A 26,244-nucleotide genomic window follows, 5' to 3' on the forward strand; every position below is an offset into this window, starting at 1 on the left:
TATATTGAATTATATTATTGAGTTAGTGTAATAATTAATGTTGTTAGGCCTAAGAAATAATACGAATAGCGTTATACAATGTAAATAGGTCTACATCTTGCACTACAGTAGTCTAATTGCACAGACGAGCCAGTGCACGAGCAGTGACCAACCACCGAACCATTGTGCCCAGCGCTCAAACGTCATGCCCTACGTGCGGCCACTGCGCCCGCCGTGCAGCAAGAAAGGTCCGGTTGCATCTGTAGACGCGAGTCGCGACGTAAATCACAGACGACAGTCGACTTCCTCATGTCGCTGTGTGATTGACCGTGCATAGCAGCTTCTGTTTGGAAGTCCTCAGCACACACAGGTAAGATTTTAATGAGATTTCAAGCTTCGATTTCGGTTTGTGTTACCTGTTTAAATGGTGCCGCTTTCGCTCTGCCTCACAGGTTGTCAAGCTACAGCTTTTAGAGAAGTCTTTGTCAATAGCTCAGCGACATTTTCTGCTGTTTTGATTTAGCCTGGTTGTGCAAATGCAACATCGCCACACAATTGATTACAGTGTTGCCAAACAGCCGGATGTTTGCTATTACAGGGTTGACACATTGTAACAACAAATTGCACGCACTGTCGCGCTCTTTAATGTACATTCGTTTGAAATGAATTAACATAGGCTAGATACATATCATAATGGCCATGCAATGATTCCCCAAAGCCTTATAATTAATACTGAGAATGGATGGTTTTGTCAGAGATGACTGGACTATATGTAGGCCTATTGCATCTTGGAGCATCCTTCAGTCTGGAGTACACAACTACAGGTCTGTCATCATATGTAAATTAAATGTGAGCGAGAGGGGAGGGGAGTTTTTTTTTTTTTTACAGATGAGAGATTTCCAAGCCTTACATTTCTATTTAGCTAGATTTGGCCGTAAATACTTTCTTTAATGCCATGGATCAAATTTGTTCCTTCAGATTGCGTCAGACCTATGAAAAACCAGATTCAATGCTGCATGGTAAATAGCCTGTGTTCATCAGTAATGGTCATTAAGATATGAATACTGAAGGATGTGTGTGGCTGTCTGTACACATTTCACTTGTTGAATTATTTAGCTGAAGGCAGTTTGTCTGAAGGCTATTTTAGGAAGGCTGTTGCCCTTAATGCTACAGGGACATGCTCTGGCATCTTGCAAATGGCATGTTCCTTGGTAATGATTACACTTTTGTCAATCAGTGAACAGGGAAAACACACACACACCGAGCTCATAGTCTATGCTGATCTTAGCTCCTCGGGTGTATTGTTGTGTGTAAATTATGTAAAACATGAATATTTCAGAGTGCAGATTGCCAGGTACATCCCAGTCCCACCACTAAAACCAGTCCTGTAGCCTACACGCCACATTGAACTCTCACAGTAAAGGAATGTACAGTATGACTCTAAGATACTGTACTTTAAGCCTCAAATCTTAGCATAAAGTGTTTTCCACACCAGCGATGATGAGTATTGATAATGCCAGCTATCCCAGTTACAGTAATAGGGACTGTATATCAGTCGTCCTTCTCAGTCCCCCTCCAATTCCTGATCTTGTACTTCTGACACAAATATGCAAGACCAGGATCACAAGGACATTAAGACATATCAATAAGATGCTGTCTTTATACCTTAAACACTCAAATAAATACTTGACGCAAATACTCTGTTTTAGTATCAATTGTTTATTTCCCCTGCAAGTTAACCTTATTCTCAAATAAGTATTGTTGATATAACAACCAATCCAAAGGAACCCCAGTGTATGACCAGTGTGGGGTGACTGGGTTCCTCATTAGTAGTGAGTGACCCAGTGTTTACTAGTCCAACAGCTGTTCACCATCGCTGCCACGGTGACACCATTTTGAGCATCACAGCTGAGTGCCAAGCAGCTGAGAGGAGAATAGAGGCCTAAAATAGCACCCGGCGGTCACGGTTTGGCACTGCATTCTGGGTACAACCTCTCTCTAATAGGGTGTTATCATGTCAGCAGTGGGGCTTAACCTCAATCTCCCTGGCAATGGTTACTGTATATGAAATCATGTTGTTTAAGGATTTGGATTTTGTCCAATGCATGCTAATACTAAACAATAGTGTTTCCTTCTTTGGGCAAATAATTGTAGAATATTGAGAAATGAAGTTGCTTTTGAATTCAGAGGTGTTAAACTGTTCATAAGGGAAGGTAATGTAAGTGATGGCAATGCCACTGACTAAGTGTGTGTTTGTAGTGCAAGGGTGAAATTGGTGAAAATATTGACTTTATAAAACACATTTCCTGCAATTCTGTGTCGTTTGACATTACTTATTATGCCTCTATTGAGGGGTATTTTGAAAACACAATATAGAGGATGATGCCTCCTGAGGAGGATGAGATGGCCAAACAGCAGTCTACTCGCATGAATATTTTTTTAATGAACGGTATACGCCCACACCATTCTGTTGTTGGGGTATGCCCACACCATTCTGTTGTTGGGGTATGCCCACACCATTCTGTTGCTGGGGTATGCCCACACCATTCTGCTGTTGGGGTATGCCCACACCATTCTGCTGTTGGGGTATGCCCACACCATTCTGTTGTTGGGGTATGCCCACACCATTCTGTTGTTGGGGTATGCCCACACCCTTCTGTTGCTGGGGTATGCCCACACCCTTCTGTTGCTGGGGTATGCCCACACCCTTCTGTTGCTGGGGTATGCCCACACCATTCTGTTGTTGGGGTATGCCCACACCATTCTGTTGCTGGGGTATGCCCACACCATTCTGTTGCTGGGGTATGCCCATACCATTCTGTTGCTGGGGTATGCCCACACCATTCTGTTGTTGGGGTATGCCCACACCATTCTGTTGCTGGGGTATGCCCACACCATTCTGTTGCTGGGGTATGCCCACACCATTCTGTTGCTGGGGTATGCCCACACCATTCTGTTGCTGGGGTATGTCCACACCATTCTGTTGCTGGGGTATGTCCACACCATTCTGTTGCTGGGGTATGTCCACACCATTCTGTTGCTGGGGTATGCCCACACCATTCTGTTGCTGGGGTATGCCCACACCATTCTGTTGTTGGGGTATGCCCACACCATTCTGTTGTTGGGGTATGCCCACACCATTCTGTTGTTGGGGTATGCCCACACCATTCTGTTGTTGGGGTATGCCCACACCATTCTGTTGCTGGGGTATGCCCACACCATTCTGTTGTTGGGGTATGCCCACACCATTCTGTTGTTGGGGTATGCCCACACCATTCTGTTGCTGGGGTATGCCCACACCATTCTGTTGCTGGGGTATGCCCACACCATTCTGTTGCTGGGTTATGCCCACACCATTCTGTTGCTGGGGTATGCCCACACCATTCTGTTGTTGGGGTATGCCCACACCATTCTGTTGCTGGGGTATGCCCACACCATTCTGTTGTTGGGGTATGCCCACACCATTCTGTTGTTGGGGTATGCCCACACCATTCTGTTGCTGGGGTATGCCCACACCATTCTGTTGCTGGGGTATGCCCACACCATTCTGTTGCTGGGGTATGCCCACACCATTCTGTTGCTGGGGTATGCCCACACCATTCTGTTGCTGGGGTATGCCCACACCATTCTGTTGTTGGGGTATGCCCACACCATTCTGTTGTTGGGGTATGCCCACACTTTTCCAACACAGAAAAGCTGCATTTTAACATAATAACAAAACTAAGTAATTATTTCACTTATTGTAATTAATTATAGGTCAAATTTATAGAAATCTGTAAACACTGGACAGCTACTTTAAAGCTAATTTCCTGCTATTTTTTTATTTATTATTTTAAATAAATTACATGTCCCCCTAACCCCCATGGCAATATCACTTATGTTGTAGGGACTGGGTGCACTGGGTGCTAACTAAAAAAAAACACCAAGGCTTTCCCTCTGGCTCCGCTCAGCAGATGGCTGGTTTATGGCACAGGGTAATCCCTCCACCGCCCTGGGAGACTGCAAGTGTGTTTACATTGTGTGTGTGTGTGTGTTCCCCTGTCTCCCAGGCCCTGCTATGTTGAGGTGTATCAGCTATGACTGATGTGGAGGCGACATATGAAGACTTCATCGCTTCACAGCGGACCGGCCGACGGAACGCCGTACACGACATCCCACAATCCCCTGAGGCACAGGGACCCAGCGACCTATCACACGACCTGGCTCAGCTCAACATCAACAAATCCGGTGAGAGCATTGGACAAACACTCTGTTTCAAAACTTGGCTAGCATAATTCACCTGTTGGTCAGGAAGCTAATGAAAGAGGCATTTGGTGTTTCAACTTGAGACAAAATCCAGACTTGCCAGGACCTGTGTTTTATAAATTGGTCTATATTATCTCTTCATCTCTTTCTGTAGCGGGGCGATGTGTTGTTTTACATGACATATGGGAGAAAGTGTGACAATGCCAAGATAATGCCAATTTGGCCAACGCAGGAAGTTGAAACCGACAGGTGGCCAGACGAGCCATGTGTTTCCCTTGATAGCTCATAGGGAGAATCTCAATTGCATATTCCTCACCCCTCTCTCCTGACCTTCTTTTCAAAACCCATTGGATGAGAAAGCCAGAGGACCTTCTCCTCCAGTGGGTTTTGAGAAGGAGGCAAGGAGGGAGGACGGAAGGAGTATGCAATTAAGATTCACCAATAGTGTTGTCCTGCTGTCCATATTTACATGGTGACATCATAGTCAATATGTCTTCTAGTCGCTTTAGCGGATGACTCAACTCAAACACCCTTCTGCTCTCTCTCTCTTTCTCTCTCTCACTGACGTCAGATTATTAATGCATGAATTGCCTTCCCCTCTCTCTTTCTCTTAGGTGAAGGAGAGGATGCTGAAAAGAGCCAGGCCCCGTCAGATTCTTCATCCCAACCAGAAGAGGGGGGTAAAGAGTAGGAGGGCTAGCAGACGATCAGTGGTCATCAGTGGACAAACTGCTGCTCTTTTTCCAAACTTCTAATCTGTGAACTGATCTTTCACCCTACTATTGTCTAGTAGTCCCTCCCCAACTTCTCTCAAAACTCTGCCCTGAGCCAATAATATGAATTGTTGGGTTTACTTAGGCAGCCGCAGCACACTGAGCCCTCTGTGCTGGTCCGCGTCCCAACAGTCTTAAAAAGCTCCCTTTCCTTACCTACTTTCCTTCTAAACCACTGAAGCTGAAATTAGACAAGACCCCAGTTCCGATTCTCCCCTCTCTCCTTGAAGTGTGTACACTTCAAGGAAAGAGGAAGAAACGGAATGAATGGGAAGGAACAGAATTGGAGTAATATGGTACGACAGATGAAAACAATGTGGTGGAATCTTACCCATTGACTTTTCGGTGGTCCTTCCTAAAGGAAAGGAAGCCATTTAATGTGTTTGGGACATGGCAGAAGATGTTTTCAATAGAGGAAGTGGAACTTGCCTAACCCGCCTTGGGGATTCTCTATGGTTACCACTCTAAACACAGAACTAAACTGTAACAATGAACAGTGATTGGACACTGACTCCAGCTCTTTCCTCTCTGCCCTGATGCCATTGGCCCAGGCCCCCTGTCAATCATGTGGACATCCTTACAGTAACAACAACCTCCTTTCACTCTCTAAATGATTGAACCTTCATTTATCCAAGTGATCTCCTGAGCTTGAGAACCTCTTTTACCAGAGACTTGACAAGGCACGGCACTGGGGTTGGAAACTAAAATGTCATATACATTGTCATGACGTGATAATTGGACACACTGACACTAAAAGATGTCTGTTAATTTCGCTGCACTGTTTTGCTTGTCTCCAACAGGTTTGCTATGTAAGCGTACACTGCTAGCTGATGTCCCCTCCATAGCGTGTGGCTGATCAGTGTGTTTACTGTCCCATGGTCATGTCCTGTCTCACCCACTGTACCAGGAATTGAGCTGTGACTTACTCTTTTTTTTGTTTTGTTTTTTGTCTGTATTTCATAAAACAAGTTATTAATCCAAATTCATAGGCTACAATTTCCGTAATGGATTATTTAATCAGTTTGGATTAGTAACTCGTTACGAGAAGAACACTAGTTTTGAAGGTGAGACTGACATCTATGCTCGACGCCATTGTTGAGTTGTTTGTTTGGATGTACAAATAAAGATCATTCATCATTGATAGGAGACGAGTGAGTTTATTGCCAGTGGCTCCCTCTTGTGGTCAACACGGTCTTGTGGTCTACATTGTTTTTTTGGCATTGCAGTTCAGACTTGGTGACAGCCAGCTCCACTCTGTTCCACTGCCATGTCTCTCAGCTCAGTCCAGATGTTAAGGGTCATCTGGATAGCTTCAAAGTCTTCAACACCAGTAGAGCTATACAGCCCCTGGTTACAACAGGTTTGATAAGACCTAGCAATGTGCTGTTAGCTCAACTTTTATCAGGATGCGTCTATGTCACCCCTATTATCATTAGAAATTGGAACATTGGCTCGCCCATACGTTTGATATATTAATGAAGGACCAGCCCACTATTATGAGGGCTCTCCTGGCTTGCCTCGGGTGATCAATGTGTAAATCAACCCCTGACAGTACGTAATATAACGACAGTATGGACAGCTGATCGCAGTGCCAGACCACGTGTAACAACACCTGCACAGGATTGGTACATCTGAACATCACACCTGCGGGACAGGTACAGCATGGCAACAACAACTGGCCGAGTTACACCAGGAACGCACAATCCCTCCATCAGTGCTCAGACTGTCCGCAATAGGCTGAGAGAGGCTAGACTGAGGGCTTGTAGGCCTGTTGTAGGCAGGTCATCACCAGACATCACCGGCAACAACGTCGCCTATGGGCACAAACCCACCGTCGCTGGACCAGACAGTCGCAGTTTGGTCTCACCAGGGGTGATGGTCGGAATCGCGTTTATTGTCAAAGAAATGAGCGTTACACCGAGGCCTGTACTCTGGATCGATTTGGAGGTGGAGGGTCCATCATGGTCTGGCGTAGTGTGTCACAGCATCATCGGACTGAGCTTGTTGTCATTACAGGTAGTCTCAACGCTGTGTGTTACAGAGACGACATCCTCCTTCCACATGTGGTACCCTTCCTGCAGGCTCATCCTGACCTGACCCTCTAGCATGATAATGCCAACAGCCATACTGCTCGTTCTGTGCGTGATTTCCTGCAAGACAGGAATGTCAGTGTTCTGCCATGGCCAGCAATCAATCCCAACTCAATCCCATTGAGCACGTCTGAGACCTGTTGGATCGGAGGGTGAGGGCTAGGGCCATTCCCCCCAGAACCCCCTCTTTTACTCTGCTGCTACTCTCTGTTTATCATCTATGCACAGTCACTTTAACTATACATTCATGTACATATTACCTCAATTAGCCCGACTAACCGGTGCCCCCACATATTGGCTACCCGGACTATTTGCATTGTGTCCCTCCACCCCCCAACCGCCAACCCCCTCTTTTACTCTGCTGCTACTCTCTGTTTATCACCTATGCATAGTCACTTTAACTACATGTACATATTACCTGAATTAGTCCAACTAACCAGAGCCCCCTCATATTGACTCTGTACTGGTACCACCTGTATATAGCCTCGTTGCTGTTATTTTCACTGTCATTTTACTGTTTTGTTTTTATTTCTTTACTTATCTATTGTTTACCTAATATTTACTTAAAAATTGTGCTGTTGGTTAGGGCTTGTTAGTAAGCATTTCACTGTACAGTCTACACCTGTTATATTTGGCGCACGTGACAAACTTTGATTTGATTTGAGTCTTCTTGGGTATGACGCTACAAGCTTGGCAGACCTGTATTTGGGGAGTTTCTCCCGTTCTTCTCTGCAGATCCTCTCAAGCTCTGTCAGGTTGGATGGGGAGCGTCACTGTGTAGCCGGTGCTATACTACACCGCTGTAACTCTGCGTTGTGTGTGGTTGATAGAGACCATAAACGTGGACTTTGGAGATCAGGTAGTTTTAATCAAGCAGAACTGACTCTCTGCATCTTGCATCTGCATCCAAAAGGAAATAAAACATTTGTAGAGCACATCTGTTCTGAGAATCGTCGCCTCTTTCTCTCTCAGTGCATCAAAATGATTTTGGAATACAAAAATTAATACACTCTCTCCTTATTATACATAACATATTTTACATTGATAAAACCACATACCTGCATCCAAAAGGAAATAAAACATTTGTAGAGCACATCTGTTCTGAGAATCGTCGCCTCTTTCTACAACAGATGCACAATAGGAGGGACTGGGATCATTCGAGGAGCTAGCCATCGTTCACACATACAATAGCCTGCTAATACCTTAGCTAGCTATTAACCACATGTTGAATTCAGAATATTGATATCATCCTAAAAAGTACAATTACAAGTGCATCTTAACAATACCATCCATTTATGAGTAACCTCTAAATATACATCATTATTCATGAACAAAACATTGTGTGTATGACTTTGTACTTAAAAGAATCAAACTTTTCTGAAGACAGAAAAAGCGTGCCTACCTCTCTCAGTGCATCAAAATGATTTGAGCACGAGCACGCCGGGCAAAACGTAAGTACACACTCCCCTTCTCCCAGGATGCAGGCATGCATAACAAATCAACACAACATATTGATATATGAACCTGGTGAAATTCACATAGTACTTCAACAACTGTTACATTCACCCCTCCTGAATTTCACCAACCTTGTAAAACAACAAAATAACCTACCAAGCTCAAGGCTTAATTCTGAATTCAGCTCAAAGCTACCCATAGGGTTCAGGGCAAGCGAAAGTTGGTCAAGCCTTCAACTGCCCCTAGATGCATAGTGCCTCTTACACTATATCTACATTCTTAGCCTTAAAAAAAAATCCTGTACTAAATCATCTCTGTACTATGTTAAACTTACACCTTCTGGTGGGTTGACTCTATTAGTCTCTTTACTGGTTTAACTACCCTCCCCGCCCTTGTGCGACCTGCCACTGGGCTAGGGGTCATAGTAACTAACGGTGGCTCTGGCCTTAGATCATTGATCAGAGGTGAGTTTGAAGGAATCAGCTCCAGAATCTCAGAGGTGCTTCCCCGGTCATTTTCCTCAAGAAAACAAGGTTCTTCTGGGTCTGACTTTCCATCCGATGTCCAGAGTTCGGAGTAATCGCTTGAATCCTCCGCCAGCCAGGATGCACTTTCCTCCCCAGAGTCCTCCATGTCTTCCCTGTCCAGTCCATCGCCGGAGTGGGTGGCCTCTCCTGCATCTACATTGATTGAAGGCCCTGCAGCATCACTGTCATTGAAGTGTACTGAATCATCAATTTCAAATGGCAGGAAATTCACCTGCAGCAGTAGATTCCTGTGAACCACTTTCTCTCTGCCATAACGATCTTGGATTATGTACGTGTGAGTTTGTGGATTGACTGAAGTCACTGTGAAAATCTCGGGGTTCCACTTGTCAGCCAACTTGCGGCGGCCCCTTTCACCCTTGTTGGCGATGAGGACACGATCCCCCATGGACAAACCGATGCCTTTAACCCGCTTGTCATACTCCCGACCTTGTCGTCTCTGTTGCTTGTCAGTGTGCCTTTGGGCAACACTCATAGCTTCCTTCAGCCCAGTGATCAGAGTCTCGACATACTTGTTGCAATCCACAACACTGGAGTCATCCAAAACATTGCGGAACATAACATCCACTGGTAGCCGAGGGACTCTACCAAACATGAGAAAGAATGGAGCATAGCCCGTAGTCTCGTGAACAGTGGCATTGTAGGCAAATGTTAATGACTGGATTTGTTCAGGCCAATGTTCTTTGGTTTTCAAGGGCAGACTCCTGAGCATGCTACCTAAAGTCCTGTTGAAGCGTTCAGTTTCTCCATTCCCCATTGGGTGATATGCTGTGGTTCTGGACTTTTGGACACCGGAGAGCTTAAGCAGTTCTGCTATTAGCTCACTCTCAAAATTTGCGCCTTGATCAGTATGGATCCTTGATGCAAAGCCGTAGACACAGAAGACATGATCCCACAGTTTACGAGCTACTTGCTTGGCTGTCTGGTTTCTGCATGGCCATGCATGGGCAAGTTTAGTGAAGTGGTCAGTCACCACCAGAACATCAACTGAGTTCTTCTTACTGTCTTCCGCTGTCCAAAAATCCAAACACACCAACTCCATGGGAGAGCAAGTTTTGATGCTCTCTAACGGGGCTCTAGCCGCTGGCTCTGGTGTCTTTGCTAGAACGCATCTCTGGCAGCAGCGCACATACTCCTTGATGTCTCTCTCCATTGCCGGCCAGAAAAATCTCTGCCTGGCCAGAGCTAGAGTTCTAGCTTGGCCTTGATGTCCTGCAAGGTCGTGAATGCCAGTCATCGCTTTGAGTCTCAACACCTCTGGCAAGACATACTGGAACCTTCTCCGGTTTGTGTGACTCTCCTTAATGACACGATACAGAACTCCCTCTCTTAGGATCAAGCGATCCCACTGTTTCATCAGCAACAACACTTTAGAAGAAACACTGTATCGATCTCGTCTGGTGGGCCGTTTCTTATTGAAGACGAAAGGGATGACCTTGGAAGTCACAGAGTCTTGCAGCTGGAAATCTCGAAGTTCCTCGTGCGAGAGTTCAGGCAAAGTGTCAATACCAGGAGAAAGCAGCCGTTGGGTGTTGGAACCAAGCTGGATTGCTTGCATCTCCATTGAACATTCCCAGTCAATATGGAGCTGACATATGGCCTTCACTTCAGCAGTGGTCAAAGAGGTTATCTCCTGGGGATAAGAAGCCCAACGGAAGGCATCTTGGACATCATCATTCAGTGTCCCAACAGCCTCAGACAGAAGTGCTAGGTAGGACTCCCTCATCAGTCTCTGCGCGACAGTCACTGCAAAGGGATCGCGGCTCAGTGCATCTGCTACTGTGTTCTTGCTGCCTGGGATACGCTTCAAATCAAAGTTGTACGGTGCCAGCTTGGCAACCCATCTTTGCTCGCAAGCGTCCAGCTTGGGTTTTGTCATGATGTACGTTAACGGGTTACTATCTGTCCAGACAGTGAACTCGTGCCCCTTAAGCCAGTGACTGAATTTCTCACACACACTCCATTTCAGTGCTAGAAATTCAAGTCTGTGTGCCGGGTACCTTCTCTGCGACTTACTCAGTGTCTTGCTCGCAAATGCTATGGGCCTTGCCTTATCTTCACCTTCAGGTACTTGGCAAAGCACAGCCCCAAGACCATCCAAGGAAGCGTCAGTGAAGAGAATGAACGGCCTCTCGAAATCAGGGTGAGCTAGCATGACACAATTCAAAAGAGCATCCTTCAGCTTCTGGAATGCAACGACACACTCCTCAGTCCAATCCGATAGCGTCAGCTTCCGGAAAATCCCACTGTTGCCCTTCTTCCCATCTCTTCCTCTTCTCTTTTGACCCCCAGTGAGTGCAAACAAAGGTCTGGCTATAGCAGAACAGTCAGGAATGAAGTGCTGGTAATATAATACCATACCCAAGAAGGATTTCAGCCTCCGAGCAGAGGGAGTGCATCCATCTGCCTCCATCAGCTGAGCTTGGCTCATCTTGGCAATGGCCTCCACCTTCTCAGGATCCACTGACACACCGTCCTCTTTAATGATATGTCCGAGGAATTTCACTGTTCTTCGTAGAAAGTGGCATTTTTTGGGTGCTAGCTTGAGATTGTTGGCTCTTAGACGGCTAAACACAACTTCAAGTCGCTGTAGAGCCTGTTCCTCGGTGGGTGCAAAGACCAACAAGTCATCTAAGTAACAAAGGAGATTTGAGAAGTTTAGGTCCCCAAATATACTCAACATCATTCTCATGAAAGAGGCCGGGCTGTTACACAGACCTTGTGGCATGCGATTGTACTCATAAAGTCCCATTGGTGTGGTAAAGGCTGTGTACTTCTTGTCCTCTTCGTGAACTGGAATGTTATAAAATCCTGAGGTCAAGTCCATGGTGCTGAAAAATGCACTGCCACCAAGGGCTGCGAGGCAATCTGCTTGATGAGGAAGGGGATGAGCGTCCTTCACCGTTCGTGCATTCATCCACCTGAAGTCAGTGCATAACCTCAGACTCCCGTCTTTCTTCCATACCATGACTAAAGGGGAGGCATACTCACTAACTGACTTGCGTATAAGACCTACTTCTTCCATATCTGTCAATACCTTCCTCAGCTTCAGGTAATGAGCAGGCGGAACTCTTCTGTATGGTAGCCGGAAGGGTCTGTCATCAACCAGGTGGATACGGTGAACATAACCCCTGGCTTCTCCGCAGTCCAGATTATGTCTTGAGAAGATGTCTTCATATTTTGTGATGGTATTCACAAGCTTTTCCTTCCACTGGTCAGCTACCTGGCATCCATCAATGTCAATGTCTACTAATCCTAGATCAGACAGTCTTTGTTTCAGATTGTGGCAGCCATTGTCATCCTGCTTCTGTTCCATTGGGGTTTTCCTCACCTCATGAAGGCCCTGAAATATTGTTGCATCCTCAACAGCCAAGCATGTAGACACATCTGCCAACTTCATGTTACGTCTTAGGGTGAGATGTTTGTCAGAACAGTTTACTACCTTTAAAGGCACCCAGCCATCTCCCCACATGGGTGTAATAACTCTACCCACGAGTATGTTTCTGGGCATGACCTTTGACCTGGTAGGTTCGACTATTACAGTGCTGCCTGGAGACAATGCCACATTTTTAGGAAGTTTACCCCAAACTAAGTGTTCAGTCTTGGGCGAAAGAGTCACAGCTTGAGTGAGCTTCACTGTCCCAATCTTGCCATCGACTTGCTGTCCCTTCCATCTTGTGACACTTGTCATCATCTGCAGAAACTGCTCACCCTCTGGTGAGTGGGTCTGGCCATCCATGTTGTTGACGAGCTTCCAGTATTCATCCGTGCCTTTCATCTCATGCAATAGATGCTTAATGACATTCGATCCCAGGATGAGATCATCACGCTGTCCAGGAACAACTAGAGTGGGCACTTTAACATCAATCCCATAGATTTGCATCTCCAAATCATAGAAACACTTTGTTGAGGTCTTCTTCCCCCCACACCCCACTAATACTAACTCTGTGGGAGGCTGATAATGCTGAGGAAGGGCACCTGCTTCCAAAAGTCTCTGCTCCGCATGTTCACTTAATGTACAGGCCATAGACCCAGTGTCAAGCATGCCCTTAAGCTGCACTTTCCCATGTACAGACACAGAGGTGTAAAACAAATCTGAAAAAGCCTCAACTTCTTGTGAACCTAACATAACAATTTTCTCTCCTTCTTTCGCATCAGAGCACAAAATCTCATACGTTTTCTCAAGATCAAATTCTTTCTTGGGGGTAGACAGTTGAACACCCACATTTCCCCCCTTCACCTGTGGGCGTGTCAGTTTAACGGTTGCTGCTGTGGTGGTGAGTTTCTCTGCTGTTGTGGTGGGCGTCTTTCACCACCGGGATTGGCATAGCGTTCCCCCGGTTTAGGACAATTTGACTTCCAATGATCTGGGGAAAAGCACAGGAGGCACAGGTTCTCATGTCTACAGTGCATCACAGTGGAGTGATCTGTTGAGCCACAAACCCTGCATTCCCTACGCCTGAAGGGCTGGGTGGGGAAAGATGGTGCCTTGGCCTGTGTCTGTGAAACCATAACGGGTGGTATGCTCTTCTCTAAGGTACGTTCAAGCAGGTGAATGAGTCTCTCGATACTTGCACTCTGCCCATCTTGTTTGGCGCTTGATGTGAGAGAAGTGTCACTGCACGTACCAGCATTGACCCCGCCTTCACATGGAGTTATCTGGGGATGTACTGTTACTTGCTTTGAGGATACAGCGGTAGATTGACACATGGTGGCCTTCCTGCGGCGTTCATGTTCATAGATTCTCTCCTGTACTTCACTCGCAGTCCATTTCTCAGCAGACTTGTATTGGAATACTGCTGCCAGTTTGGGGTCAGGGCAGTATGTTACAAACATCCTAACGACATCAGAGTTGGAGCTGTCAATCTTCTGTCCTTGTCTCTTAAGGCCCTCGTCAGCGACATCTACAGCCTTGTTCAATCGAACCCAGTACTCCATAACAGCCTCTCCGGGTACAGGTTTAGTATTGTAAAAATCAGCCAAGGGCATGCACGAATAGGCCAATTCACTGAAATTCTGTTTCAGAATGTCAAATACAATCTCTGGCTTCTCTGTAGGATCAACTGTTGTCTCATTGCGTAAATTTATCTTTACCATGTCTCTTGCTTTGCCAGATAATCGACTAATCAACTCATCTGATTGTTCCCCAACAAGACAACCCTTTCTCCTCAAGTATATTCTCATCAACTCCTCCCATTCATGAATGGAGCATTTGTCTGTACCATCTCCTCTATATGTAGGAGGTTCCTTTATGTCTGATTGCATGATGAACTTAATTTGACTGAGATCTACATATCCTACTGAGTCTGAATGATGATCACTTATCTTTTCTGTACTTACTGGTGGCTCATAAGTACTGGACCTGCCACTCTGTAGTTCTTCCCTAATGGAGCTCCCTATTTCCCGGGCTAGCTGAGTGACCAGCTCAGCTAGACCATCTACAGGGGCATTTGGATTAACACTAGATGAAGGGCTTTCATCCAATTTTTTTGTGGAGCAAAACATGGGGGAACCTCCTGCACCTACACACTTTACCGGGGTTTGATCAGAGTATGAGAAAAACCTCCCCCTCCCAGCAGTGAATTTGGGTTCATCACCATTATAAGATGCCATGCCACTAAAGTTACGTTAAAATGTCTGTTGATGAACACACTTCTATGTTGGTTAACGATAAACAGCGCTCTCAATACATCGTTGTCAGAAAAAAAGAAAAGAAAAAAAACTGTAGTTCCGATTTCTGCCACAAGGCGGCAAGAGTACCTCAATGATATTTTTAGTCTCTAGAGCAGCAGCGCCGCGGTGATTGAGCTGACGTCGATCAACGATGAATCCGGGTCTAGAAGGCACCAATGTAGCCGGTGCTATACTACACCGCTGTAACTCTGCGTTGTGTGTGGTTGATAGAGACCATAAACGTGGACTTTGGAGATCAGGTAGTTTTAATCAAGCAGAACTGACTCTCTGCATCTTGCATCTGCATCCAAAAGGAAATAAAACATTTGTAGAGCACATCTGTTCTGAGAATCGTCGCCTCTTTCTCTCTCAGTGCATCAAAATGATTTTGGAATACAAAAATTAATACACTCTCTCCTTATTATACATAACATATTTTACATTGATAAAACCACATACCTGCATCCAAAAGGAAATAAAACATTTGTAGAGCACATCTGTTCTGAGAATCGTCGCCTCTTTCTACAACAGATGCACAATAGGAGGGACTGGGATCATTCGAGGAGCTAGCCATCGTTCACACATACAATAGCCTGCTAATACCTTAGCTAGCTATTAACCACATGTTGAATTCAGAATATTGATATCATCCTAAAAAGTACAATTACAAGTGCATCTTAACAATACCATCCATTTATGAGTAACCTCTAAATATACATCATTATTCATGAACAAAACATTGTGTGTATGACTTTGTACTTAAAAGAATCAAACTTTTCTGAAGACAGAAAAAGCGTGCCTACCTCTCTCAGTGCATCAAAATGATTTGAGCACGAGCACGCCGGGCAAAACGTAAGTACACACTCCCCTTCTCCCAGGATGCAGGCATGCATAACAAATCAACACAACATATTGATATATGAACCTGGTGAAATTCACATAGTACTTCAACAACTGTTACAACTGCACAGCTATTTTCAGGTCTCTCCAGAGATGTGAGATCGGGTTCAAGTCCAGGCTCTGGCTGGGCCACTCAAGTTCATTCAGAGACTTGTCTCAAAGCTACTTCTGCTTTGTCTTGGCTTTGTGCTTAGGGTCGTTGTCCTGTTGGAAGGTCACCCCAAATCTGAGGTCCTAAGCATTCTGCAGCAGGTTTTCATTAAGGATCTCTCTGTACTTTGATCCATTCATCTTTCCCTTTTACGTGCTTTTACAAAGGAGAAAATCATGTAGGCTATGAGGATTATACGTTTCTATGCATAGCTACAGCCATTGTAACATGAAATAGGTGACAATGGTCAACCCGTATTGTTTTTCAAACCACTTTGACTGATTGGTGGTGCAGTCTGTTAAAACAGTTGACTCATTGTTGAATGTTTGTGAGTTATAATCAATCAATCAAACACTTTTATAAAGGCCCTTTTTACATCAGCAGTTGTCACAACGTGCTTATAAGAAACCAAGCCTAAAACCCCAGAGAGCAAGCAATGCGATGTAGAGGCACGGTGGCTAGGAGAAACTCCCTAGAAAGGCTGGAACATAGGAAGAAACCTAGAGAGGAACCAGGCTCGGAGGGGTGGCCTGTCCTCTTCTGGCTAATGGAGCAGATTTTCTTCAATTCCTTTATTTTCAATATTCATCCTGTGTCCACACAATTCTAATTCTTAAAGTGAAATCATGCCTGTGAGAGGGGTCGCCCTGATAGTAGTTGTTGGTTTTTATACTGTACCCAAGCCCAATCCATGAGTTAATTTGACTATTGGAAAAATACATACTGCGTAACTACTTCAATGCGGGTTGGATTTAATTGAGCCACTAATCTTCATTTTCAATGAATGAGAATTTACATTTTTACGGTTTTTTTGCGCGGAATGGGCATTCGAATTTACACTGCAAGTGGCAATAGTTACTCGGCGCTTTACCAATATGAACAAATTGTACAGAATCATCTTTTTTTTGCAAGTGCCAGTGGACTTCTGGTAAGTATGATTTAGTGAGAAAGCGTTGAGATCAGGTACAACTACGTTTACCCAATGGTGTAAAGTACTTTTAAGTATGAATACTTTAAAGTACTACTTGAGTCGTTTTGGGGGGTATCTGTACTTTACTATTTATATTTTTGACAACATTTTTCCTGACACCCAAAAGTACTCGTTACATTTTGAATGCTTAGCGGGAGAGAAAATTGTTAAATTCACACACTTATCGAGAGAACATCCCTCGCCATCCCTACTGCGTCTGATCTGGTGGACTCAAATGCTTTGTTTGTAAGTGATGTCTGAGTGTTGGAGTGTGCCCCAGGCAATCCATACATTTAAAAAACGAGAAAATTGTGACATTTGGTTTGCTTAATACAAGGAATTTTGTATTATTTGTACTTTTACTTTTGATACTTAAGTATATTTTAGCAATTACATTTACTTTTGATACTTCTGTATATTTAAAACCCAAAACTTTTAGACTTTTACTGAAGTAGAATTTTACTGGATTACTTTCACTTTTACTTGAGTCATTTTCTATTAAGGTATCTTTACTTTTACTCAAGTATGACAACTAGGAACTTTTTCCACCACTGCGTTTACCTACCCCCAAAATGTATATTTATGACTGGTTATAAGAGGTCCCTACCAGATTTCAACCAGTAAATGATTATTTAACCTTAATTTAACTAGGCACGTCAGTAAAGAACACATTCTTATTTACAATGGAGGCCTAATGTATGGAGTAAAAAGTACATTATTTTCTTTAGGAATGTAGTGAAGTAAAAGTCAAAAATACAAATAGTCAAGTAAAGTACATAAACCCCCAAAAAAGACTTAAGTAGTACTTGAAAGTATTTGTACCTAAGTACTTTACACCACTGGGTAATAGTTGTACCCGACCCCAACGCTTTTCTAGGCTGACCGTGCACGTTCATCCAACTGCAACATATTTCCAGCCTCCAAACAGAGGTGCATGGAAAGAGACATCTGTTACACAAAATAGCATAATGGCATTTCGCGATTGTCATTAGGCCCGAAATTATGAGACCAGTGCTGTCAGCGCTCGTCTGTGAAATCAGCCACACGTCTCTGCATTGGCAAAATGTCAGTGTTTTCGTGGAACCACATCGCATTTAGTATAGGTAGGCTATACCATCCGTATTCAAGTCCATTCGCTCCATTTTCATCCCTCTGACATGTGGAATATTTTTTTTACAAGTGGTGTAATAGCCTAGTTTTCTTGACATTTTGTTATTGTGATAGGCTCATGCTTTACTGGTACAGTTCCCCCACTATTTATTTTGCCGTGATGCGGTACCAGACCGTACCGTTTACTGAATACATTTTTTTATATTTTATTTGAAGGGCTTAGGCAATGGCTAAAATTGGGATTTGAGTGTTACTATTTATTTAATAGAACACTTATTTGGCCACGTTATTGTTATTTCTGGCTAAAACTCATACTCTGAAACGGGGACTTTTCCTTCCCGCTTTAGTTTTTCTTCTGAGGCTGAAGATAATCATGTGAATCCTGGTCACCTGCTGACCGCAAGGAACGCCCTGTTCAAATAGCGTGAGTTACATTCGTTCTTACCCAGTCTGAAGTTCATTCCCAAAAAAATTGAACGATTTAAAAAGCGCTTTTTGAGTGTAGAAAATACAAACGTGTAATAATCATTCAAGTCGCATCAACCTGTTTCAGCTGGGACACTTCCGAACTGTATTAATTTACCGTCTCAAAAAGGCACTGCTGAGATTCGAACTCAGGATCTCCTGTTTACTAGACAGGCGCTTTAACCAACTAAGCCACAGCGCCAGTGATGTAATTGGTATGACATAAGTTACTCATACTTGACCTTTGGTAATGTGAGGATTTGTAAGGTTTACTGTGTGCAGTTACCACATTACATTCCGGTATGAACTGTAAAGACCAGAACGGTGTAAAGTAGTGGATCAGACATCAATCTAAAGGAAAATGGTATTCAGTCACATATTGGTATGATGCAGTAACAGCTAAATACCTCAGGGTGTCACTATCTACACGTGTCAGAAAACACAAGCCCCACGTAACATTACGTGACCAAATCCAAAAGCTGCCACCGCGGCCAGAAAGCGGCGCACACTGTCGCAAGGCATCAATGTTGTGACGGGTCAAAGAGATCTGGCTAGGTACCTAATCGTCGCCTTGATCGTGTTGAATTTAAAAGTAAAAGGTAGCTAGCTATGCTTGCTATTGATCTCCGTTTGACAACCGCTACCGGTCGAACATACATCGGCTTGCAGTGAAAAGGAACCTCGATCGTGTTCTGACTGCGCGTGTCACGAAACAAGTCAAGACTGTGATTCTAGTGTCCATCAAAGTGGACACCATTTTATCAAGGATAGCTAGCTAGCTAGTCTATTCCAAATCCGCTAAAAACACTGGCCTTCGCGTTGTGAATGGGTTTGCGATAGCAAACTACTGCTACAGAGAGGGGAGCGCGTCATCCAGTAAAATGGAAACGGCAGATGAAGGTAAATGTAATTTTACAGTCAGTCTAACGTTACTTGTAACGTCAGCTAACGTTAGCTGATTTACACTACTATTAGAGACCACATGTTTGAGACTGTGGGTAACGTTAGTTTACCTTGCCAACGTCAGCTGCAAACACATTTTTCTTCGGCAGACACCCAAACAGTGACATGAGCCATCGATAATAAAATAAGGTGTTTCTCTGAACAAATGAACTAATATCTTCATCCTTTGTCTGTTTGTAGCAGATATATGTCGTGTGTGTCGTTCGGAGGGGACCCCAGACAAGCCCCTGTACCACCCCTGTGTATGCACCGGCAGTATCAAGTTCATTCATCAGGAATGGTGAGTGGCTATTTGTCTGACTTGATCACACTGTGAGTATGCAGTCGTCAGGAGCAATGACAAAGAATGTCATTGAATTGGGACCTCAAGATTGTTTTACTTATCAGGAGTCCACTGTATGTAGCCCCCCCCCCCCCACACACACACACACACACCAGCCCCAAGTATTAGCAATAGAGACATAATGGACATAGAATAACATTTGAGTCAGTAGGAGGGACTAACATTAATGTTGATATACAGCTATAGCATAGGTCCTAGCTTTTACCTAAGACTGTCCTGAGGTGATGGTTTTGGCCTGCGTCCAAGTGGCCACCCTACATTTGTCTGCTTTCCCAGCTGGTTTCTCTGCAGTGTGGGTCTAACAAAGGAAAAACAATTAGCTGGGTGTGCTGAAATAACGCAAAGGATAGCAGCCAGTAATTGAGACTATTTTAGACTGAGGTCTAAAATAACTATGTGTTTTTCCATTGAGTGAGAATGATAGGCTTAGCCTCCAGGCCTGCTAGTGTAACTCTACATTACGCACACACACACAGTGTGGCAACAGCTAGGACACAATCATTGACTTACATAACCCAGTAGTTCATTGTTCAGAGCTGGGTAGTTAATGCCATGCTGCTGGTACATTTATTGGGTAGTGTGTGCTGGTTCGGGATACAGAAGTAGAGGAATAACAATACTGTCACTATCTCACTTTCCAACCAAGGGTGGCATAACAGAGGAGCAAACTGAAGATTATAAAAACTTTTAGGCCTAGCTACACTTTTTGGATGACAATTAGTTGCTTCTAAAATAGCATACATTGTTATTAAAATTAGAACCTGGGGTACTGAGGAAAGTTGCTGATTTGTCATTTAGGCTATTAGCTACAGATTATTGATGATAAGCAGTAGAGGTCGACCGATTAATCGGAATGGCCGATTAATTAGGGCCGATTTCAGGTTTTCATAACAATCGAAATCGGTATTTTTGATTCCGATTTGCCTTTTTTTTTTTTTTTTTACACACCTTTTATTTCATCTTTATTTAACTTTGCAAGTCAGTTAAGAACACATTCCTATTTTCAATGACGGCCTAGGAACGGTGGGTTAACTGCCTCGTTCAGGGGCAGAACGACAGATTTTGACATTGTCAGCTCGGGGGATCCAATCTTGCAACCTTAGTTAACTAGTCCAACGCAATAACGACCTGCCTCGCTCTCGTTGTACTCCACAAGGAGACTGACTGCCTGTTACGCAAATGCAGTAAGCCAAGTTAAGTTGCTAGCTAGCATTAAACTTATAAAAAAACAATCAATCATAATCACTAGTTAACTACACATGGTTAATGATATTACTAGATATTATCTAGCGTGTCCTGCGTTGCATATAATCTGACTGAGCATACATGTATCTAAGTATCTGACTGAGCGGTGGTAGGCAGAAGCAGGCGTGTAAACATTCATTCAAACAGCACTCTCGTGTGTTTTGCCAGCAGCTCTTCGTTGTGCGTCAAGCATTGCGCTGTTTATGACTTCAAGCCTATCAACTCCCGAGATGAGGCTCGTGTAACCGAAGTGAAATGGCTGGCTAGTTAGCGCGCGCTACTCGCTCTGAGCCTTGGGGTGGTTGTTCCCTTGCTCTGCATGGGTAACGCTGCTTCGATGTGGTGGCTGTTGTCATTGTGTTGCTGGTTCGAGCCCAGGGAGGAGCGAGGAGAGGGACGGAAGCTATACTGTTACACTGGCAATGCTAAAGTGACTATAAGAACATCCAATAGTCAACGGTTAATTAAATACAAATGGTATAGAGGGAAATAGTCCTATAATTCCTATAATAACTACAACCTAAAACTTCTTACCTGGGAATATTGAAGACTCATGTTAAAAGGAACCACCAGCTTTCATATGTTCTCATGTTCTGAGCAAGGAACTGAAACGTTAGCTTTCCTACATAGCACTTTTACTTTCTTCTCCAACACTTTGTTTTTGCATTATTTAAACCAAATTGAACATGTTTCATTATTTATTTGAGGCTAAATTGGTTTTACTGATGTTTTATATTAAGTTAAAATAAGTGTTCATTCAGTATTGTTGTAATTGTCATTATTACAAATACATTTTTTTTTAAATGTTGAAAAAGCTGATAAGCAGCCTCCTGAACTACGGTTTACTGCTGCAGGCCCAGGTTTTGAAATGTGATGAGGTGATGTCACAAACACACTCTGCTTCTCTGGGTATAGAAGTACTGTGTCATTGACATCATCCCCTTTCTGAGAATATTTTAACTTTATTTAACTATGCAAGTCAGCTAAGAACAAATTCCTATTTTCAATGACAATAGGTAACAGTAGGTTAACTGCCTTGTTCAGGGGGCAGAACGACAGATTTTTACCTTGTCAGCTCGGGGATTCGATCTTGCAACCTTTCGGTTACAAGTCCAATGCTCTTACCACTAGGCTACCTGCCGCCACAATATCTCCTCTGTTATTATGTCACTGATCTCTAATAGCCCCTGTTGCGTCAGAATACTGGTCACTCACACACTATTCATTAAGCTGGACATATAGATACCATGTTACCTAGGCTTAGTTAGTTACACTTAGAATTCATGGTGTTATTAACATGTAGGCCTAACTGGGCACTAGCTGTTTGTGTGTGTCGTAATATTTTATTCACATTACAGTGCAAATTAGTTCCACAGAATCACGAATACTAGACAGCTCAGGGTTACAGTAGCAAGCGTCATACTCAGTCTTATAGAAGGCATTATAGGATGGTGGGCTTATGAATGAATGGACTGAGATGTATGTATGAAAGTGTCTTGTGGACGGTTCAGTGTGGGCTGTTCTCTGTCTCACTCGCATTCACACGCACCACACCCCACATACCACCCACACATCGCCCCATGTGAGTTAAACTGAATTGCCCTGCTTGAGTGAGGAAGCCAGTATTCCATGCCTGCACTTGCACATGTTAGTTCCTCCCCTACAACACACCTCTTTTACTATTGTTGTTGTTTACAGTTTGGTCCAGTGGCTGAAGCACAGCAGAAAGGAGTACTGTGAATTATGCAAGCACAGATTTGCTTTCACACCAAGTAAGTACCCGTCCGTGGCATTGACCTGTCAGTTTAAAAACGTGCTCCGTTACAAGGGGATGACTTCAGACTGGGAAGCTCTGCCATTGAGTACAGTCTTAGAAACCTGTTTTCTAATTGGAACCCAAAAGGGTTATTCAAAGGGTCATCCTATTGGGACAGACCCAAAAAACCTTTTAGGTTCTACACACTTTTTGTTATTTTTAAGTCATTTCTCAACCTTATTATTCGGTCTAAGTTATTGACTAAGTTTGTAACTTTGAACATGGAGTGTCTCATCCCTCTCTCTCTGTCCCTGCTGTCTGTGCTCCAGTTTACTCCCCAGACATGCCCCCCCGCCTGCCCATCCAGGACATCTGTGCTGGCCTGCTGACCAGTGTGGGCACGGCCATACGATACTGGTTTCACTACACACTGGTGGCCTTCGCATGGCTGGGGGTGGTCCCCCTCACTGCATGTGAGTAGACTGACATACGCGGACACATACACACACCAATGCGTCAACACTTTACTCTTAAGTACTGTATCACGTGACTTCCGGCGCTGACAGAGATGGCCGCCTCGCTTCGCGTTCCTAGGAAACTATGCAGTTTTTTGTTTTTTTACGTGTTATTTCTTACATTAGTACCCCAGGTCATCTTAGGTTTCATTACATACAGTCGAGAAGAACTACTGAATATAAGATCAGCGTCAACTCACCATCAGTACGACCAAGAATATGTTTTTCGCGACGCAGACCCTGTGTTCTGCCTTACAAACAGGACAACGGAGTGGATCCTATGCAGCGACCCAAAAAAACGACTCCGAAAGAGAGGGAAACGAGGCGGTCTTCTGGTCAGACTCCGGAGACGGGCACACCGCGCACCACTCCCTAGCATTCTTCTTGCCAATGTCCAGTCTCTTGACAACAAGGTTGATGAAATCCGAGCAAGGGTAGCATTCCAGAGGGACATCAGAGACTGTAACGTCCTTTGCTTCACTGAAACATGGCTCACTGGAGAGACTCTATCCGAAGCGGTGCAGCCAACGGGTTTCTCCACGCATCGCGCTGACAGAAAGAAGAGGGGCGGGGGCGTATGCCTCATGGCCAACGTGACATGGTGTGATGGAAGAAACATACAGGAACTCAAATCCTTCTGTTCACCTGATTTAGAATTCCTCACAATCAAATGTAGACCGCATTATCTACCAAGAGAATTCTCTTCGATTATAATCACAGCCGTATATATCCCCCCCCAAGCAGACACATCGATGGCTCTGAACAAACTTTATTTAACTCTCTGCAAACTGGAAACGATTTATCCGGAGGCTGCATTCATTGTAGCTGGGGATTTTAACAAGGCTAATCTGAAAACAAGACTCCCCAAATTTTATCAGCATATCGATTGCGCAACCAGGGGTGGAAAGACCTTGGATCATTGTTACTCTAACTTCCGCGACGCATATAAGGCCCTGCCCCGCCCTCCTTTCGGAAAAGCTGACCACGACTCCATTTTGTTGATCCCTGCCTACAGACAGAAACTAAAACAAGAGGCTCCCACGCTGAGGTCTGTCCAACGCTGGTCCGACCAAGCTGACTCCACACTCCAAGACTGCTTCCATCACGTGGACTGGGAGATGTTTCGTATTGCGTCAGATAACAACATTGACAAATACGCTGATTCGGTGTGCGAGTTCATTAGAACGTGTGTTGAAGATGTCGTTCCCATAGCAACGATTAAAACATTCCCTAACCAGAAACCGTGGATTGATGGCAGCATTCGTGTGAAACTGAAAGCGCGAACCACTGCTTTTAATCAGGGCAAGGTGTCTGGTAACATGACCGAATACAAACAGTGCAGCTATTCCCTCCGCAAGGCTATCAAACAAGCTAAGCGCCAGTACAGAGACAAAGTAGAATCTCAATTCAACGGCTCAGACACAAGAGGCATGTGGCAGGGTCTACAGTCAATCACGGACTACAGGAAGAAATCCAGCCCAGTCACGGACCAGGATGTCTTGCTCCCAGGCAGACTAAATAACTTTTTTTGCCCGCTTTGAGGACAATACAGTGCCACTGACACGGCCTGCAACAAAAACATGCGGTCTCTCCTTCACTGCAGCCGAGGTGAGTAAGACATTTAAACGTGTTAACCCTCGCAAGGCTGCAGGCCTAGACGGCATCCCCAGCCGCGCCCTCAGAGCATGCGCAGACCAGCTGGCCGGTGTGTTTACGGACATATTCAATCAATCCCTATACCAGTCTGCTGTTCCCACATGCTTCAAGAGGGCCACCATTGTTCCTGTTCCCAAGAAAGCTAAGGTAACTGAGCTAAACGACTACCGCCCCGTAGCACTCACATCCGTCATCATGAAGTGCTTTGAGAGACTAGTCAAGGACCATATCACCTCCACCCTACCTGACACCCTAGACCCACTCCAATTTGCTTACCGCCCAAATAGGTCCACAGACGATGCAATCTCAACCACACTGCACACTGCTCTAACCCATCTGGACAAGAGGAATACCTATGTGAGAATGCTGTTCATCGACTACAGCTCGGCATTCAACACCATAGTACCCTCCAAGCTCGTCATCAAGCTCGAGACCCTGGGTCTCGACCCCGCCCTGTGCAACTGGGTACTGGACTTCCTGACGGGCCGCCCCCAGGTGGTGAGGGTAGGCAACAACATCTCCTCCCCGCTGATCCTCAACACTGGGGCCCCACAAGGGTGCGTTCTGAGCCCTCTCCTGTACTCCCTGTTCACCCACGACTGCGTGGCCACGCACGCCTCCAACTCAATCATCAAGTTTGCGGATGACACAACAGTGGTAGGCTTGATTACCAACAACGACGAGACGGCCTACAGGGAGGAGGTGAGGGCCCTCGGAGTGTGGTGTCAGGAAAATAACCTCACACTCAACGTCAACAAAACTAAGGAGATGATTGTGGACTTCAGGAAACAGCAGAGGGAACACCCCCCTATCCACATCGATGGAACAGTAGTGGAGAGGGTAGCAAGTTTTGAGTTCCTCGGCATACACATCACAGACAAACTGAATTGGTCCACTCACACAGACAGCATCGTGAAGAAGGCGCAGCAGCGCCTCTTCAACCTCAGGAGGCTGAAGAAATTTGGCTTGTCACCAAAAGCACTCAAAAACTTCTACAGATGCACAATCGAGAGCATCCTGGCGGGCTGTATCACCGCCTGGTATGGCAACTGCACCGCCCTCAACCGTAAGGCTCTCCAGAGTGTAGTGAGGTCTGCACAACGCATCACCGGGGGCAAACTACCTGCCCTCCAGGACACCTACACCACCCGATGTCACAGGAAGGCCATAAAGATCATCAAGGACATCAACCACCCGAGCCACTGCCTGTTCACCCCGCTATCATCCAGAAGGCGAGGTCAGTACAGGTGCATCAAAGCTGGGACCGAGAGACTGAAAAACAGCTTCTATCTCAAGGCCATCAGACTGTTAAACAGCCACCACTAACACTGAGTGGCTGCTGCCAACACACTGACACTGACTCAACTCCAGCCACTTTAATAATGGGAATTGATGGGAAATGATGCAAAT

The 26,244-nt window shown here is 44.8% G+C and overlaps 2 protein-coding genes and 1 non-coding gene across 4 annotated transcripts in view; 2 read left to right on the plus strand and 1 right to left on the minus strand.

The window, feature by feature from the left end:
• Positions 1 to 204: 204 nt before the first annotated feature.
• Positions 205 to 6,136, plus strand: LOC139420666 (cAMP-dependent protein kinase inhibitor alpha). Its single transcript, XM_071170881.1, has 3 exons — positions 205 to 349; positions 4,029 to 4,206; positions 4,839 to 6,136. Exons 2-3 carry the CDS (start codon positions 4,056 to 4,058, stop codon positions 4,913 to 4,915), a joined length of 228 nt encoding a protein of 75 aa, XP_071026982.1. The 5' UTR covers positions 205 to 349; positions 4,029 to 4,055; the 3' UTR covers positions 4,916 to 6,136.
• A 12,348-nt stretch (positions 6,137 to 18,484) lies between these two features.
• trnat-agu (transfer RNA threonine (anticodon AGU)) lies at positions 18,485 to 18,558 on the minus strand. The gene has a single exon. It is a non-coding gene; the product is annotated as a tRNA-Thr (tRNA).
• Positions 18,559 to 18,859: 301 nt separating this feature from the next.
• LOC139420328 (E3 ubiquitin-protein ligase MARCHF6-like) overlaps positions 18,860 to 26,244 on the plus strand; it is a 35,364-nt gene continuing 27,979 nt past the window's right edge. Inside the window, exons 1-4 of one of the 2 annotated variants that reach the window (XM_071170310.1) lie at positions 18,860 to 19,256; positions 19,500 to 19,599; positions 22,606 to 22,679; positions 22,993 to 23,136. In XM_071170310.1, coding sequence (XP_071026411.1) covers positions 19,238 to 19,256; positions 19,500 to 19,599; positions 22,606 to 22,679; positions 22,993 to 23,136 — 337 coding nt within the window. In that variant the 5' untranslated portion in view covers positions 18,860 to 19,237. The remainder of the gene's footprint in view (positions 19,257 to 19,499; positions 19,600 to 22,605; positions 22,680 to 22,992; positions 23,137 to 26,244) is intronic. The other variant, XM_071170311.1, reaches the window with a different exon arrangement.

This window comes from Oncorhynchus clarkii, chromosome 11 (assembly GCF_045791955.1).
Source record: "Oncorhynchus clarkii lewisi isolate Uvic-CL-2024 chromosome 11, UVic_Ocla_1.0, whole genome shotgun sequence".
NCBI lineage: Eukaryota > Metazoa > Chordata > Actinopteri > Salmoniformes > Salmonidae > Oncorhynchus > Oncorhynchus clarkii.

What these genes read in the sequence shown, in the direction of transcription:
- LOC139420666 (XM_071170881.1), top strand. Translation starts at nt 4,056, where the DNA reads ATGACTGATGTGGAGGCGACATATGAAGACTTCATCGCTTCACAGCGG. An exon ending in GCTCAACATCAACAAATCCG is followed by an intron (nt 4,207 to 4,838) that starts GTGAGAGCATTG and finishes TCTTTCTCTTAG; the next exon opens with GTGAAGGAGAGGATGCTGAA.